This window comes from Mesoplodon densirostris, chromosome 2 (assembly GCF_025265405.1).
Source record: "Mesoplodon densirostris isolate mMesDen1 chromosome 2, mMesDen1 primary haplotype, whole genome shotgun sequence".
NCBI classification, from domain to species: domain Eukaryota; kingdom Metazoa; phylum Chordata; class Mammalia; order Artiodactyla; family Ziphiidae; genus Mesoplodon; species Mesoplodon densirostris.
In genome coordinates, this window is record NC_082662.1 from 69,784,871 (window position 1) to 69,799,592 (window position 14,722).

At 36.0% G+C, this 14,722-nt stretch overlaps 1 protein-coding gene across 7 annotated transcripts in view; it reads left to right on the forward strand.

Moving 5' to 3' along the window:
• The window catches only part of MIGA1 (mitoguardin 1), a 98,433-nt gene extending 84,048 nt beyond the window's left edge, over window positions 1-14,385 (forward strand). For 4 of the 7 annotated variants that reach the window (XM_060089983.1, XM_060089986.1, XM_060089988.1 and 1 more), the window contains exons 9-16: window positions 318-436; window positions 695-782; window positions 2,042-2,128; window positions 3,541-3,639; window positions 6,602-6,736; window positions 7,831-7,884; window positions 10,808-10,924; window positions 12,667-14,385. In XM_060089983.1, coding sequence (XP_059945966.1) covers window positions 318-436; window positions 695-782; window positions 2,042-2,128; window positions 3,541-3,639; window positions 6,602-6,736; window positions 7,831-7,884; window positions 10,808-10,924; window positions 12,667-12,885 — 918 coding nt within the window. In that variant the 3' untranslated portion in view covers window positions 12,886-14,385. The remainder of the gene's footprint in view (window positions 1-317; window positions 437-694; window positions 783-2,041; window positions 2,129-3,540; window positions 3,640-6,601; window positions 6,737-7,830; window positions 7,885-10,807; window positions 10,925-12,666) is intronic. The other 3 variants (XM_060089985.1, XM_060089989.1, XM_060089987.1) reach the window with 2 other exon arrangements.
• The last annotated feature ends 337 nt before the right edge of the window (window positions 14,386-14,722 follow it).

Below are 14,722 nucleotides of genomic sequence, written 5' to 3' on the forward strand. Positions count from 1 at the left end.
AGTTATAATACTTTTAAGCATTCTTTGGATGATAAAATTCTCTTTTTTTTCAAGGCTTCATCATCAGTTTTTCTTGTTGGTGAACTGTAGTTGGATTCAGAATTAACTAAGCTTGTTATAAAGTTTTACTCTTTTTTTACAACTGAATTTTGAAATAAAATGAATTCAGATCTTTACTAGCTGTAAAATCTTACTGAATTATTTTCACATTTTAATAAAATTGAGTATATTTTAATATTAGCAAGATCCTATTTTCTATTTTTTATAGTTTTTCTTCTCGTATCAGTGTAGTCTGTTTTAACCCACTGTATTCTTAGCTTGCAGAACACAAAGAAGTACAGCATATCTACAGTCTGGAATCTCTTTGCCACTGCCCTTTTTACGAAGAGGCCATGCATTTAGTTGAAGAAGGAAAAATTTACTCAAGAGTGCTTAGGTATCTTGCTTATGTTTATAAAAAATATTAAGATGCTATTGCTATGTTTGTCTGATATTTGTTAAAAATATTTATTAGAATAGGGGAAAATATGTTTTTAGGCTCAAAAAGAATTATTTTTACATGTTTTGTCAGTACTGAAAAGACATGTGTTTTTTTTAATTAAGGTCCCGAGGTTAAGCCTTGTTCGAGTCCAAATCTGTAGTAGGCTTGATCCTAAATGCACTTTAACAGTTGTCTCCCCTGTTTATTACTTAGAACTGAAATGTTGGAGTGCCTAGGAGACAGTGATTTTCTTGCCAAACTTCACTGTATTCGACAGGCTTTTCAGGTATTTTTTTTAACAGTAAGTGACTTCACCCAGCCACTCATCCCCACCCTCATGCCATAGAGTCCAGCTGCATATAAACAGGACAGCCCTTTGCTCTTTATTATCCTTATTCCTATTGGCAAATAAAAAGTCTGCTAAGTTTATTTTCCCTGCCTGCTGTTTCCCTTCATTTGTCTCCATTTGTCATCCTCTGCTATAACTTCCTGGGTCTACCACATTTTGTCAGAATAGAATATTTTGATGCTAAAGATGTATGTGTAGGGCCTCCCTGGTGGCGCAGTGGTTAAGAGTCCGCCTGCCGATGCAGGGGATACGGGTTCGTGCCCCGGTCTGGGAGGATCCCATATGCCGTGGAGCGGCTGGGCCAGTGAGCCATGGCCGCTGGGCCTGCGCGTCCGGAGCCTGTGCTCCGCAGCGGGAGAGGCCACAACAGTGAGAGGCCCACATACCGCAAAAAAGAAAAAAAAAAAGATGTATGTGTATAAATTGCTGCTTAAAATATAGATCCTTTTTCTTACTATCAATTAGTATGTGTTCTAGAATGTTTTTATTTGAATCAGATGTGAAATCATCGATTTCCTAAAATGAAATAAGGTCATTTAACAACAAAATTATCTTTATTTTTCTATGTTTTGGAGTTGTATAGTATTTATTTTGGATTTTCTAATATGAAATTGAACAGAATTTAAATTCATATTTATCTCCCTTTAATCTTTTTTATTATATGTTCAAGAGCTATTTTTTTAAAGTATTTAAAAAAATTTTTTATTTGTTTTATTTATTTATTTTTGGCTGCGTTGGGTCTTCGTTGCTGTGCGCGGGCTTTCTCTAGTTGCGGCGAGTAGGGGCTACTCTTCTTTGCGGTGCGCAGGCTTCCCACTGCAGTGGCTTCTCTTGTTGTGAAGTATGGGCTCTAGGTGCATGGGCTTCTGTAGTTGTGGCTCGCGGGCTCTAGAGCGCAGGCTTAGTAAGCTGTGGCGCTTGGGCCTAGTTGCTCTGCGGCATGTGGGATCTTCCCAGACCAGGGCTCAAACCCGTGTCCCCTGCATTGGCAGGCAGATTCTTAACCACTGCGCCACCACGGAAGCCCTCAAGAGCTATTTATATTTTAGTAACTTAGGACCTTTTCTGTGGTCTGCCTGCTGAAATAGAGTCACATACCATGTATTGACTGTATTTGAGTTATTTATGCATAGATACTCTATAAAGTCAAATGTCCATTCAAATTAATTATAGGTCTCTTTTTTCTTTGTTTGGGGATGGATATTTTTCAGGTAATTCTTTCAGAAACAGCCAACAGGATATTCCTTGCTGAAAGTGGGAGGAAAATTTTATCAGCGTTAATTGTAAAAGCACGAAAGGTAAACTTGTTTTGTTGGCAGGTTTTTTATTGTTGTTATTTCAGTTGAGCTAAAGATTAAGATGCATTAAACTTTTAATAGAAGAAAATGTTTTTGTAGATAGTTACAAAGGTTTACATATTGAAAATAAATAACCCAGGGACTTCCCTGGCAGTCCAGTGGTGAAGAATCCACACTACCACTGCAGGGGCCATGGGTTTGATCCCTGGTTGGGGAACTAAGATCCCTCATGCCACGTGGCATGGCCAAAAAATAAATAAATAAGTAACCCAAAGAGCATTGATTTCTACTTGGGTTCATTTATTTTCTTTGTATAAGGTTCACACTGTTTTGATCAAGTTGATAAATTATTCTCAATTAGCCATAAAACTTGTGACTATCATGGTAAGAATTATCATTAGATCTGCTACTACAGCCACCACTATTTTTATTTCTAATACCTCTTCTCTTACGTCCCTCAATCCTGTTCAGTAAGAAGGTTCCAGGAAGTAGTATAGATCTCAGAAATCTGGAAATACAAATTGAGCTGCCTCTTACTCATCTTCATGGGACTGGCAGAGGCAGAAGCAATGGCAAGAACTTTATGAAGACTATGAGGAACCACTTTCCTTTATGGAGGTTGTGTCCAGATGATGAGGGAAAAAACAAAAACCAGACTTCCTCTGAGCCCTTTGAACACCTGGTTTTCAGACCCCGTCCCTTTGAACCTCAGTTTCCTCATTTGTAGAATAGAATTTTATTTATGGTACCCTATTTCAGAGAGTTCTTACGATGATTAAATAAATGATAAATGGGAAAGCAAATTTTTAAAAAATACAACATAAATTTAGGGTGATATTAACTACTTGCAATTCCAATGTAAATCTTTTTTTTTAACAAGAAACAGAATGTTTAATGATTTTATGAAAAAGTTCCATAGCATTATAGTCAAAGAAATTAAAATTAAAACAACACAATAGCTTGTTCTGCCTATCAAGTTGCTACCACTAAAAAGACAATAAACCCAGTGTAAATCTTATGTTGCTTTTCTTGGCCTTCCCAAGGCAGATAAACCCACTGATTTGAACTAGAGTTCCTCCAAAAGGAATAGAACTGCATCAAAAGCATCACATAGTATCTGCTGTAACTGAGTTTTCATCTTAAGGACTGACCTAAATAAGCACACATATTTGAGTAGTAAGCAGTTTGCTTATAACATTTTACTTACATTCTTACTCTTGGCTTCTGCAAAATGTTGGACTAACAAAATATTAAATCAAATGAATATGGCATCCTTTGAAAGTGCGTTTTAATTCAGTTACCTAATAGAATGAAGATCTAACAAACTTATTTGAAGAGTAACTTATTTACTTTGTAGGCTTGAGCCTTGTTATAAAGTCGGGCTTAGGATTAAAGTGTGTTTTCTTCTACAGAATCCGAAGAAGTTTGAAGAAGTTTTTGATGAAATGATCTATTTTTTAGAGCAGACTGATCACTGGGATAGTACTGAAATGGAACTTGCTGCTAGAGGAGTAAGTTCAAATTTTTTATAATAGTTGTCCCCCTTAGTTATTTACTCATAATATTTACGTAATTTGAGGCCACTGTTTCCTTGTCCTTGTTAAATGACAGTAAAACCAATTGTGTGACGGTGGCTACGACAGAGTCAGAAACAAGAGCAACCACAGTCTTTATACATCGAGGCAGCAGGTGAAAATACTATTTTTTAGGAAGCCCTTCATTCCTTCTCTCCCTCTCTTCCATCCAGAAGTCAATGAGCAGGCCCCAGCAGGGTGGTAATGGTAGCCTGTGCAAGGATGGTTTCAGGTAGGACAGTCGCAGCTCAGTGGGGCCAGGGAATTGGCTGCATACACAGGATCAAACAAACAAATATATTAAGAATGATCAGAGCCAGATAGCTCACTGTCAGAGAAGGGAGGTATAAAAAAGCTAGGATTGGAATTGGAGCTGTCAGTGTGAATTCATAGTTTACAATATAGATAGATAGATATAGATAGATAGATAGATAGGGAAATAAATAGAAAGGTTTGCATATACATAAACACACATAAACTTCCTAGCTCTATTCACTGAGAGGGTCTGGGAGCAGAAACACCTCAAAAGAAATTATTTGTAGCACACAGATTTTAACTTCTAAGTACCACTCTCCGCTAAGAGGAACTAGGACTTCTTGGAAAAATGGCTGATTTCTGCACTGGGTTAGAGAAAGCACATGATGAGCCTGGAATATTTTGTTGTTATGGAAGCTAAAAGAATGAGTTTGCAAGGGGCTGAAAGGCTTTCTAGGCAGAGAAAAGAGTAGGTACAGAAACACGGAGGCACAATCTTTCCTTCTCTGGTGTTCCCTCACTCAGTGAAGGAATTCCATCCATTCAGTTGCGCAGGCCCAAAACCTGGGACTCATCCTTTACACGTCACTGGTCCTCGCCTACTTTATCATATTCATCTCTAAGTTTTGTCAGTTTAACACCTATATATCTTTCAGTTTCTGCAACTTTTCTCTGTTGCTGCTGGCCCTGTGGTAGTCTGAGTAACTGTTGTTTTTCCCTGGACTACCCCAGGGTTTTGCATTCCCAAATTTCTTGCCTGCTCCTCCCCTCCTTGCATTCACTCTTCCTCCTCTCTGTTCTGCTCTCCACATTTCTGCCAAAACGGTCTTGAACAATACAAATCTGAATATTACTCAGCCATAAAAAAAAAAATGAAATCTTCTCATTTGTGACAACATGGGTGGACCTAGAGGGTATTATGCTAAGTGAAATAAGTCAGGCAGAGAAAGACAAATACTGTATGATTTCACTCACATGTGGAATCTAAAAAACAAAACAAATGAACAAACTTAACAGAAATAGAGTCATAGATACAGACAGGTAATTGCCAGATGGGAGGGGGATGGAGGGAGGTGAAGAAATAGGTGAGGGAGATTTAAGAGGTACAAACTTTCAGGTATAAAATAAGTGAGTCACAGGTATGAAATGTACTGTGTGGGGAATATAGTCAGTAACTATGTAATACCTAGACTAGACTTATCATGTTGATGATTTTGAAATGCATGGAAACATTGAATCACTGTGTTGTATACCAGGAACTAACATAGTGTAGGTCAATTATACTTCAAAAACAAACAAACAAACATAATCATAGAAAAGGAGATCAGATTTGTGGCTACCATAGGCAGGGGGTCAGGGGAAGGGGAATTGGATGAAGGTGGTCAAAAAGTACAAACTTCCACTTATAAGATAAATAAGTACTACGGATGTAATGTACAACACATTAAAGATAATGAACACTGCTGTATAAATATGAAAGTCATTAAGAGAGTAAATCCTGAGTTCTCATCACAAGGAAGACAATTTTTTTTTCTAATTCTTTCATGTTGTATCTCTGTGAGATGATGGTGTTCACTAAACTTACTGTGGTCATCATTTCATGATGTATGCGAGTCAAATGATTATACTGTACACCTTAAACTTCTACAGTGCTGTATGTCAATTATGTCTCACTGAAACTGGAAAAAAAGTGAAATAGATTCATGAGGTACCAAAGATTAAAAAGGAACATCTGATCATCCATCTCCCCTCCACCACTACCCCCAAAATACTGTGAGGATAAAATCCAAAGTCATTAACATGGGCCATAAACTCTGCAGGAGCTGGCCCCTCCTCCTGTCTTTAGGCACTCGCCTCCGTGCTGTAGAGAGCTGCGACACACTTTCAGTGATACTCTTTGGCTCAACATCACTGTGTTCTTTCTTACCTTCAAGTCTTTGACAAGGTATTTCATGTACTTGGCTTGCCTCACTCCTTGAAAAAAGCCCTCACTGACATCCAGTCTAGATTAGAAGCTCCATCATAAGCTTTCATAGTACCGTGTACTTTTTCCTTTACTGTGCTTATCACAGTTTTAATTGTGTATTTGTGGAATTATTTATTGCTGTCTTTTCCCCACTAACCTCTAAGCATATAGTTTGCTTACTGTAGAAGTCTCAGCACCTGGTACAGCATGTAGTACAATACAATTTGCATGAATGAATGAAAGAGTGAGAGGTTCATGATGTGGTGGCAGACAGGCAGATATACCAGTAACTAAATGACAACAGAATGAGCATTGTGGATACCATAATATTCGGTGGGCCAAAAAGTTCATTCGGGTTTTTCCTTAACATCTTATGGAAAAACCCAAACAAACTTTCTGGCCAACCCAATGAAAGCATGAACAAAGGACTCCTAGAATAGAGTGGAGGAAGAGATTAATTTCACCTGATAGGATCTAGGAGGGAACAGCTATCATGTGAATTATAATTTCTGGTGGTGAGTTCTCATAGTTGTCTCTCCCTCTGTTTTTGTCAGAGATATAATCTGATTCAACTAAAAATGTACTGCTGTTGTAATGTATCAATATGAAGCCCTGGCTCAGACTTCATTTCAGCTCTATGTAGTAATAATTTCTGTTTTAACTTATAATTTAATGCAGGTGAAAAATCTAAATTTTTATGATGTTGTTTTGGATTTTATATTAATGGATTCCTTTGAAGATTTAGAAAACCCACCCACATCCATACAGAATGTAGTAAATAATCGCTGGCTAAACTCCTCCTTCAAAGAAACCGTAAGTGGTGGTTTACTTTTCTCAATCATTTAAATTTGATGAAAATTAGTCAGAATTGGGAAGATGGGGACTTCCCTGGTGGTTCAGCAGTTAAGACAACGCACTCCCAATGCAGGGGGCCCAGGTTCGATCCCTGGTCAGGGAACTAGATCCTGCATGCTGCAACTAAGAGTTCTCATGCCGCAACTAAAAGATCCCACGTGCTGCAACTAAGACCCAGTGCAGCCAAATAAATAAATATTTTTTAAAAAATAGGAAGATGAATAAGATTTATATATATGTGTCTGCCTGTAGAACGACTGTTATGGAAACTGAGCTCATCCTTTGATATTGGGATCAGATGTGCATGATATATAACATCTGAAGATGAAATTTTCCTTTTGGCTCTTCTGTCAGTCCCTGCCTTGACCTGGAGGACCCAGTATTTCTTCAGATCTCAAAAAACACTTGGGTTTCAAACTAGCTCAGACCTAACGAAAAATTATCTGTAACTGAAATGGCTCTATGACTAAACAAATATAGCAATTTCAGTGAAAAGACAACATATGTATTTTTGGAGGAAAAAGATATATATATATTGTAATACTTTTCCTTCAAAGTATGTTTTAACCATAAAAGATACATGTCTCCATTTCTGTAACTGATTTGGGACAGTGACGTTGATCGAAGTGGGGTCATGCCAGAGTAGGGTCAGATTCCTTCAGGATCCACTTGGGTGTTTTTGTCCCTGTCATTATGGTTTTGTTTCTTAGTTCTTTATTTGAATAAGACTGTTGGCTCAACTCACAGCTATTTCCAGCACTACTATTCTTGAAGAAAAAAATATTACTTGAACTGTAATTACCAAGTTCCTTGTCACCAGAGTCCACCCTTTTTCTTTTAGTGGCTTTGTATTTAATTTTAAAATTTATAAACATCTTTTCACTGATATTTACAAACAATAGAAGGAACATGGACTATTTCTTTTTAGTTAATGTTTTAAATATTTTAGATCTTTAAACTTTGAATTTCTAATAAAAGTCACTCTTTTCTAAATGGAAAGTTTATATAGTTATAAATTTAAATCTTGCTTTTTCTCCTCTGTATATGTTTAGGCTGTGGCTTCAAGTTGTTGGTCAGTGTTGAAACAGAAAAGGCAACAGATGAAGGTAAAATTCATTATGTCTTGGGGTTCTTTGTAAAGTAATTTGAAGCTCCTGTCAAAGAAACTTGTGAGTCAGTTCTCAGTGGGGGATGGCAGCTCATAATCACTGTCCCTCAAGCTAGATGAGTGATCTGTTGGCACTGGGTTGCCTTCTCTGTTTTTAAAGTTGCAAACAGCGCTAATAGACTTTTTTTTTGTTTTTTCACTTAATGATATTTTAAGATTAAAAAAATTGTTTAGCATAGTGGATTCCACTTCATGTAATCCAGTTGAGAAATGATGATTGATTAGCTGCTTTATTCAACTGAGAGCGCCTACCATAAAACATCTTAAAGTCCTATCCTGCTCGCACGCTCCACACCCTCCAGGCTATCTCACCCACCACACACTGCTGTCACATACACTCCTGTGGTAAAGGAGGATGGACTCTGGGGTGAGGCTGCCTGAGTTCAGATGCCACCTACTAGCTATGACCTCAGGCAAGTCTTGACCTCTCTATGCCTTAGTTTTCTCATCTCTAAAGAAGAGCATAGTTTCTACCTCATGGTTTTTTTTGAGGATTAAATGTAGTGTCTTAGAACAGTGCTTGACACAGCGCATTATGCACCTGTAGGTTATTATTATTTTATTATCATTTGCCCACTGACCTACAATATTTTGTCATGTCCATATTTCTAAGTCTGAGCCTTATACCTTTGAGATCGTATTGCCAAGTGCAGTGTTTCTGGAGCATAGTTCTCACAGCATCTGCAGAAGGTGCTTGTTAAAAATAATTCTGGAAACCATATATTTGTGTAATTCTTGTTTCAAAGATGTTGTACAGGGTTGTATTGTACAACATGGGGAATATAGCCAGTATTTTGTAATAACTGTAAATGGAATGTAACGTTTAAAAATTGTATAAAAAATGACTCTAAAGATCCTGTGTTTTAAGCAAGCTCCCCAAATGATTAGAAACTCTAACATCTGAGAAGCACTGGTTTAGGGCTGGGGAACAGACTTGTAGACTTAGGTTTGATTTTCGCACTAGCTGTTATGATCATAGGCAAGTTACTTTCAGCTGACCTTCAGTTTTCCTGTTTGCAAAATGAAGTTAATACCTACCTCATAGAGCCGCTGTAAAGATGAAATGAGATAAAACATAAAATTAAGAGTAGGGCTTCCCTGGTGGTGCAGTGGTTGAGAGTCTGCCTGCCGATGCAGGGGACACGGGTTTGTGCCCCGGTCCGGGAGGATCCCACATGCCGCGGAGCTGCTGGGCCCGTGAGCCATGGCCTCTGGGCCTGCGCGTCCGGAGCCTGTGCTCCGCAACGGGAGAAGCTACAACAGTGAGAGGCCCGCGTATCGCAAAAAAAAAAAAAAAAAAAAAAAAAAAAATTAAGAGTAAATATAAAAAAGAGTTTAATAAGTAGTAGTTTCCATAATAATAATGATAGTAATATTATTATCAATATACCTAACCGTATTTCTTTCTTAGTATAAATCTCATGCCTTGGACTAATATTTTTCCTGTATCCGCAGATAGCTATATATCTTACGTCTTGGGGAACTATTTCCTCTCCTGGAATGTCATACTCTATCCTGTCTACTTAAATAAATCTTACCTACTGTTTCAGTTCACGTTATTCCTTGGTGAAGCATGACTCTTCTACTTCAGCCTATGCTAACTTCTTACCTGTCTGAATTCCTATTATAGTTAATATGTATAGTTAATATAAGTATGGGATTTAGAATTTTAATATATGCAGAACATCTCTTAGACTACAGTCCATGTATCCATGATAACTTTTTGGCCTTTACTAACTAGCTGTATGTGAGTTAGGATAGGTTTTTTTTTTTTTTTTTTTTTTTTTTTTCCTGGTACGCGGGACTCTCACTGTTGTGGCCTCTCCCGTTGCGGAGCACAGGCTCCGGACGCGCAGGCCCAGTGGCCATGGCTCACGGGCCCAGCCGCTCCGCGGCATGTGGGATCCTCCCGGACCGGGGCACGAACCCGCGACCCCTGCATCGGCAGGCGGACTCTCAACCACTGCGCCACGAGGGAAGCCCAGGATAGGTTTTTTAACCCCTCTGAAGTCTCACTTTTTACATATTAAAATGATATTAACATGACCTAATTTTTCAGGAACGTTTTATTAAATTAAATAGAACCTAGCATATTATCTGGTATATAGTGGGTACTCATTAAATGGTAACTGCTGTTATAATATATTTTTAATTTGAGGTTTAAAAGATGTCTTGGAGCCTGTAAAATAGAAGATAACTCCTCCAAGAGACAGGATCTTAAGGCATACTTATCCCCAGTAGATACTATGACAAAATCTCACAGGATGTTATTTAACAAAGGAAATTTAGAAAGTTATTAATAAACTTAGAGAGTTTCCTAAATCACAACTGTATGTATTACTATTTCACAAGAAGGTGCATTGCATAATTAAATGCTTCAATAATATCTGGTTCCTTAACTAAAAGTTAGGATTCTAGTAAGCATATTTTTGTGCTTAATCAATTAAAAATTCATTTTAGTCTTTTTCAGATAATCTAATTAAGTGATTGAGTAGAATTTCTTAAATTCTAATGAACTAGCTAAAACCATGGTAGTCTCATTCATCCTAAAAATTATACTGCTATGGAACATTGTAACATTCTTGTTATTGCTTGGCTACAGCACTGTGATTGATTTTTTATGAGGTAAAAATGCCTTTAAGAAATAATGTTTTCAGCAAATAGAGACTGTTGGCTAGGATATGAAATCTACTTAAAGCATTCTGTGACTCTAACAGTTACTTGTTAAGTGTATTAACTGTCTTATTAGGCTAGCTTATCATTTACCCTTCGTCTGTCCTCAAAAAGAGCTGGTCATATGATGGATAGCAAGCAAATGCAAGAAGGTTAAAATAACTTGATTCTCCTTTACTTCGTAACAGATCCCAGATGGATTTTTTGCCCATTTTTATGCCATTTGTGAGCACATCAGCCCTGTCCTAGCCTGGGGTTTTTTGGGTCCTAGAAATTCTCTCTATGATTTATGTTGCTTCTTTAAGGTATGTTCAGTCATTGAATCATTTCTTTTCTCTAAACTGAAAAACGGATAAAGTTTTATTCTGTTTGGTTTTGGTTTTGTAGAAGAATGTTATTTAAATGTAAGATTATAAAAGTCACCCATGCCAGTTAAACAGTATTACATAGATTTGATATTTTATCCTGGAGAAGATTCAACAAGTCCATTCACCTTATCAGTTCCTTCTGTAATGTGTACATGTTCTCATATGTGTTACAATGTTAAACAAATTGCTATAGACAGTTCTGCATGCCTGGACACTTCTGAAATCTGTAAAACAAATAATATCTGTCTTTATTGCACATGTGGCAATTTAGAAATAAGTTCTAGTTAAAGATAATGTGAATGATAAAATCCCAGCTATGAGACATAAGGTGGGAGTTTAAAATTGTATTCCAAAGTCAGCAGTTTAAATTTACCAAAACACAAGTTGCAGAAATTTCTGCCTGGCACAGTGCCAAGAAAAGTCTCACTATTTAATAGTCCTGAATTTAGGTTGAGTTTCAAGGAGCAAATAAAAGTAAACGTAATCAAGTATGAATTTTAAAGTTTTTGATGTTTGAAACTTCAGATGTTTCTCTATACCCTTCACTTAAAAAATTAAATTATTTTGTTTATGTGCCATTAATGTAGCATTTATGTAAATGGTTTAGGACATTTTTTATTTTACTGTCATTGAAAAATCAATTTTTGATTAACTTACTTGACCTCTCAAGTGTAAGGTATGTGTTTAGAGGGAAAAGTTTGGACTGGGAATTAAGTATGCCATTAATGAGCACTCATTAATTGTGGGCAAATCATGCTTTGTCCTCCTTCTCTTCATAAAATGAGGGGACCATACAGGTTGATTGCCAGTGACCCTTCAGATATAAAATCCAATGAAATCTATGAACTGTGCCTTCTTAGGACTTCTTAACAGTTGATTTCTGTAGGATAGAAATTAAATATTCCTGTTTTTTTGTTCTTTGGAATTACTTTGTTTTCCATCATGGCATAACAACCTGAGACTTACTTAGTAGTATACAAGTTGCTTAAAATGGGTTTCAGCATAAGTATTAAGTTACTGAAGTGATATATCCTTCACGATCTTCCACTGATTTGAGACCTGAAATTATTTTTATTTTTCACATGTCTTTAGTCTTTTTTGGTACAGAAAAATAAACATTTGAAACTTACAAGTTATAATTATTGGAAATAGTTTACTTTTCTGTCTTAAAGTAGTACCAGTGCTCATAGGTAACAATGAAAACTTCAATTATTGGGAAAGGACTAATAGTAGCCCCTTAGGTTTATACAGTGCTTTAGTATTTAACAGCATTTCCCAGAGATTTTTTTTTAACATCTTTATTGGAGTATAATTGCTTTACAATGGTATGTTAGTTTCTGCTGTATAACAAAGTGCATCAGCTATACATAAACATATGTCCCCATATCTCCTCCCTCTTGCATCTCCCTCCCACCCTCCCGAGATTTTTTTTTTAAATCATTACATCAGCTCTGAGTAGTAAAAATGACAAGTAGTAATTATCCCTTATTTTACAGAAAAAGAAAATGAGACTCCCCAAAAAGGTTTAATCACTTGTTCAAGGTTCCTTTTCTATTGAGATTTGAAATTAGTAGTGGAACTGACCCCTAATTCAATGTTTGTTACAATATTAGTAACTATTTAGTTTTAATATAATTTTGGTCTAATAAGTGCCCATTTGTTTTGTGTTCATTTTCCAGAATCAAGTTCTTTTCTTTCTCAAAGACATTTTTGATTTTGAGAAGGTGCGCTATTCCAGTATAGAGACTTTGGCTGAAGACCTCATGCAGTTGCTTATTCGCCGCACTGAACTTTTAATGGCCTATCTTGGAGCCGATGCACTGAGGCATACAAGTAGCTGTATAAGTAGTCACAGTCATGTTATGCCCAGTGGCCTATTAGAAGCCAAAGTACAATAAGTACCATAAAAATCAGACAATTTCAGTGTGCTATGAAATATTTTAAGGTAACTATTGATTTTGTAACATATATTACACAGAATTGGTGGATATGGACTCAGGGAGGAAAAAAAAACCTAGTAAAGAATGAGTGATTGTACTGTACTTACACAGAAGTTCTGTCATTGAATCCCCATGTAGTGTATCCAAAGTGCTTTTTTTTAATCTTTAGGTAATAATCTTTGTGAAATGTATATTTTACAGAAATACTGCTTGAATTGAAACCAGTACTTGGGAGTTAATTGATTTATTGTCTTGAAGCTGTCTGAAATGTCCAGTTTCATTCTCAAAAGCTTTGTTTTTATGCTTTGCACCTGGAATATATATACTTCAGCCAAGACTTTTATGGCTCACACATGCAAGAATATATTACTCCTAGTGTCAACAAAGTTAACTTTGCCTGAAAATGTATTTTTAATTGTAAAGTTATTTGTTGTTTAATCAAGTTTAGGCGGTAGTGGTGTTTAATACATACTGCTTATGTTATTGCTTGTGCATTTGCTTAAGTATTTGAATCAAAGAAATTGTAATAGCCAAGTATCATTACAGAACATTTAAATGAATTGCTGCTGAGAAGCTTACAAGTTACAAGTTTATATTAGATTTACTGAAGTTTCCAAAATACATTACAGTTGGTCCTATGTTACAATAGAGAGACTGAAAAAATTTCTTTTATCTTGGTATAGATTAGAACATTTCCCTTTAATGAATATTGATTTAAAATGTAACATTTATTAACTATGACAGGCAATTGAAATTTTTCCATGTAGTTTTGAGACTATCTCCCAACATCCTAGGGTATTAATCTTGAAACAGTAATATCATTTCTTCTTTCTCCTTATGCAAAACTGGCTTTTAGTTGTTTCTACAGAGAACTTAGCACACAGAATTTGTCATATTATAACCATATTTTCAAGTTTTTCATTGATACTTTGAATCTTAGGGAGGTCTTGAAGGTTTTTCCCCCGAATATAGAGCAAAATATTTTTTAATGGTATGGAAGTATGTTTCCTGTCCTTTATGATAGATATATGAACAAGTGGGTTGTTCACATGAATAAGGTTCTTCAGAGTATATTAGATACTTTCAGAGTTGTATTAATTTTGTGTGTAAATCATATGCCATTTATTTAGAGTGGCTGTCTGAGTAAAACAATGGATTGGATTTGTTGACTTTGCTCCTAAAGTGGGCTTTATTCATTTTAGGAGTGAGTTATCCAGAAGGATCTAAAATATATTTTTTTAAATGCATTTTTAAAGTGCCTAGTTTCTGATGAATGAATAGAAAATGAAAAGTGGGGAAAGGAGCATAATCTTTTAATGTTTTAAGTTTATATATGTGCCACATTTATGTAATATTAGTTACAAAATAGGACATTCAGAACCTTTATGCTGTTTGCATGTACTGTGTTCCATAATGTGTAGGTTACAACATTAAACAATATGAAATATTGCTCTAATATTTTTTGAGTATATAGTTCCTTGACTTTTCTTACACATATTACATATATTCTTAATTTAACACTTGGCTGTTCATAATTCTTATTGTTGATGGAGGAGTATCTTTAGAGGTATCAAAGCTAAAAATTCCATTATGTAATATTTTACTTTTTAATTTGTATCCTGTATTTTGGTTTCTTGTTGAGGTACCACTGGCCTTGAATGATTCACACACACACACACGTGTGCACACACCTATTCCCATCATTGTATAAGCAAGATAGTTATTGCTTATGTTAATTTTCCTGTTTGGGGGGCTGAATGTTTTAAGCTGTGGTTTTATAAACAAAGCTATAAGT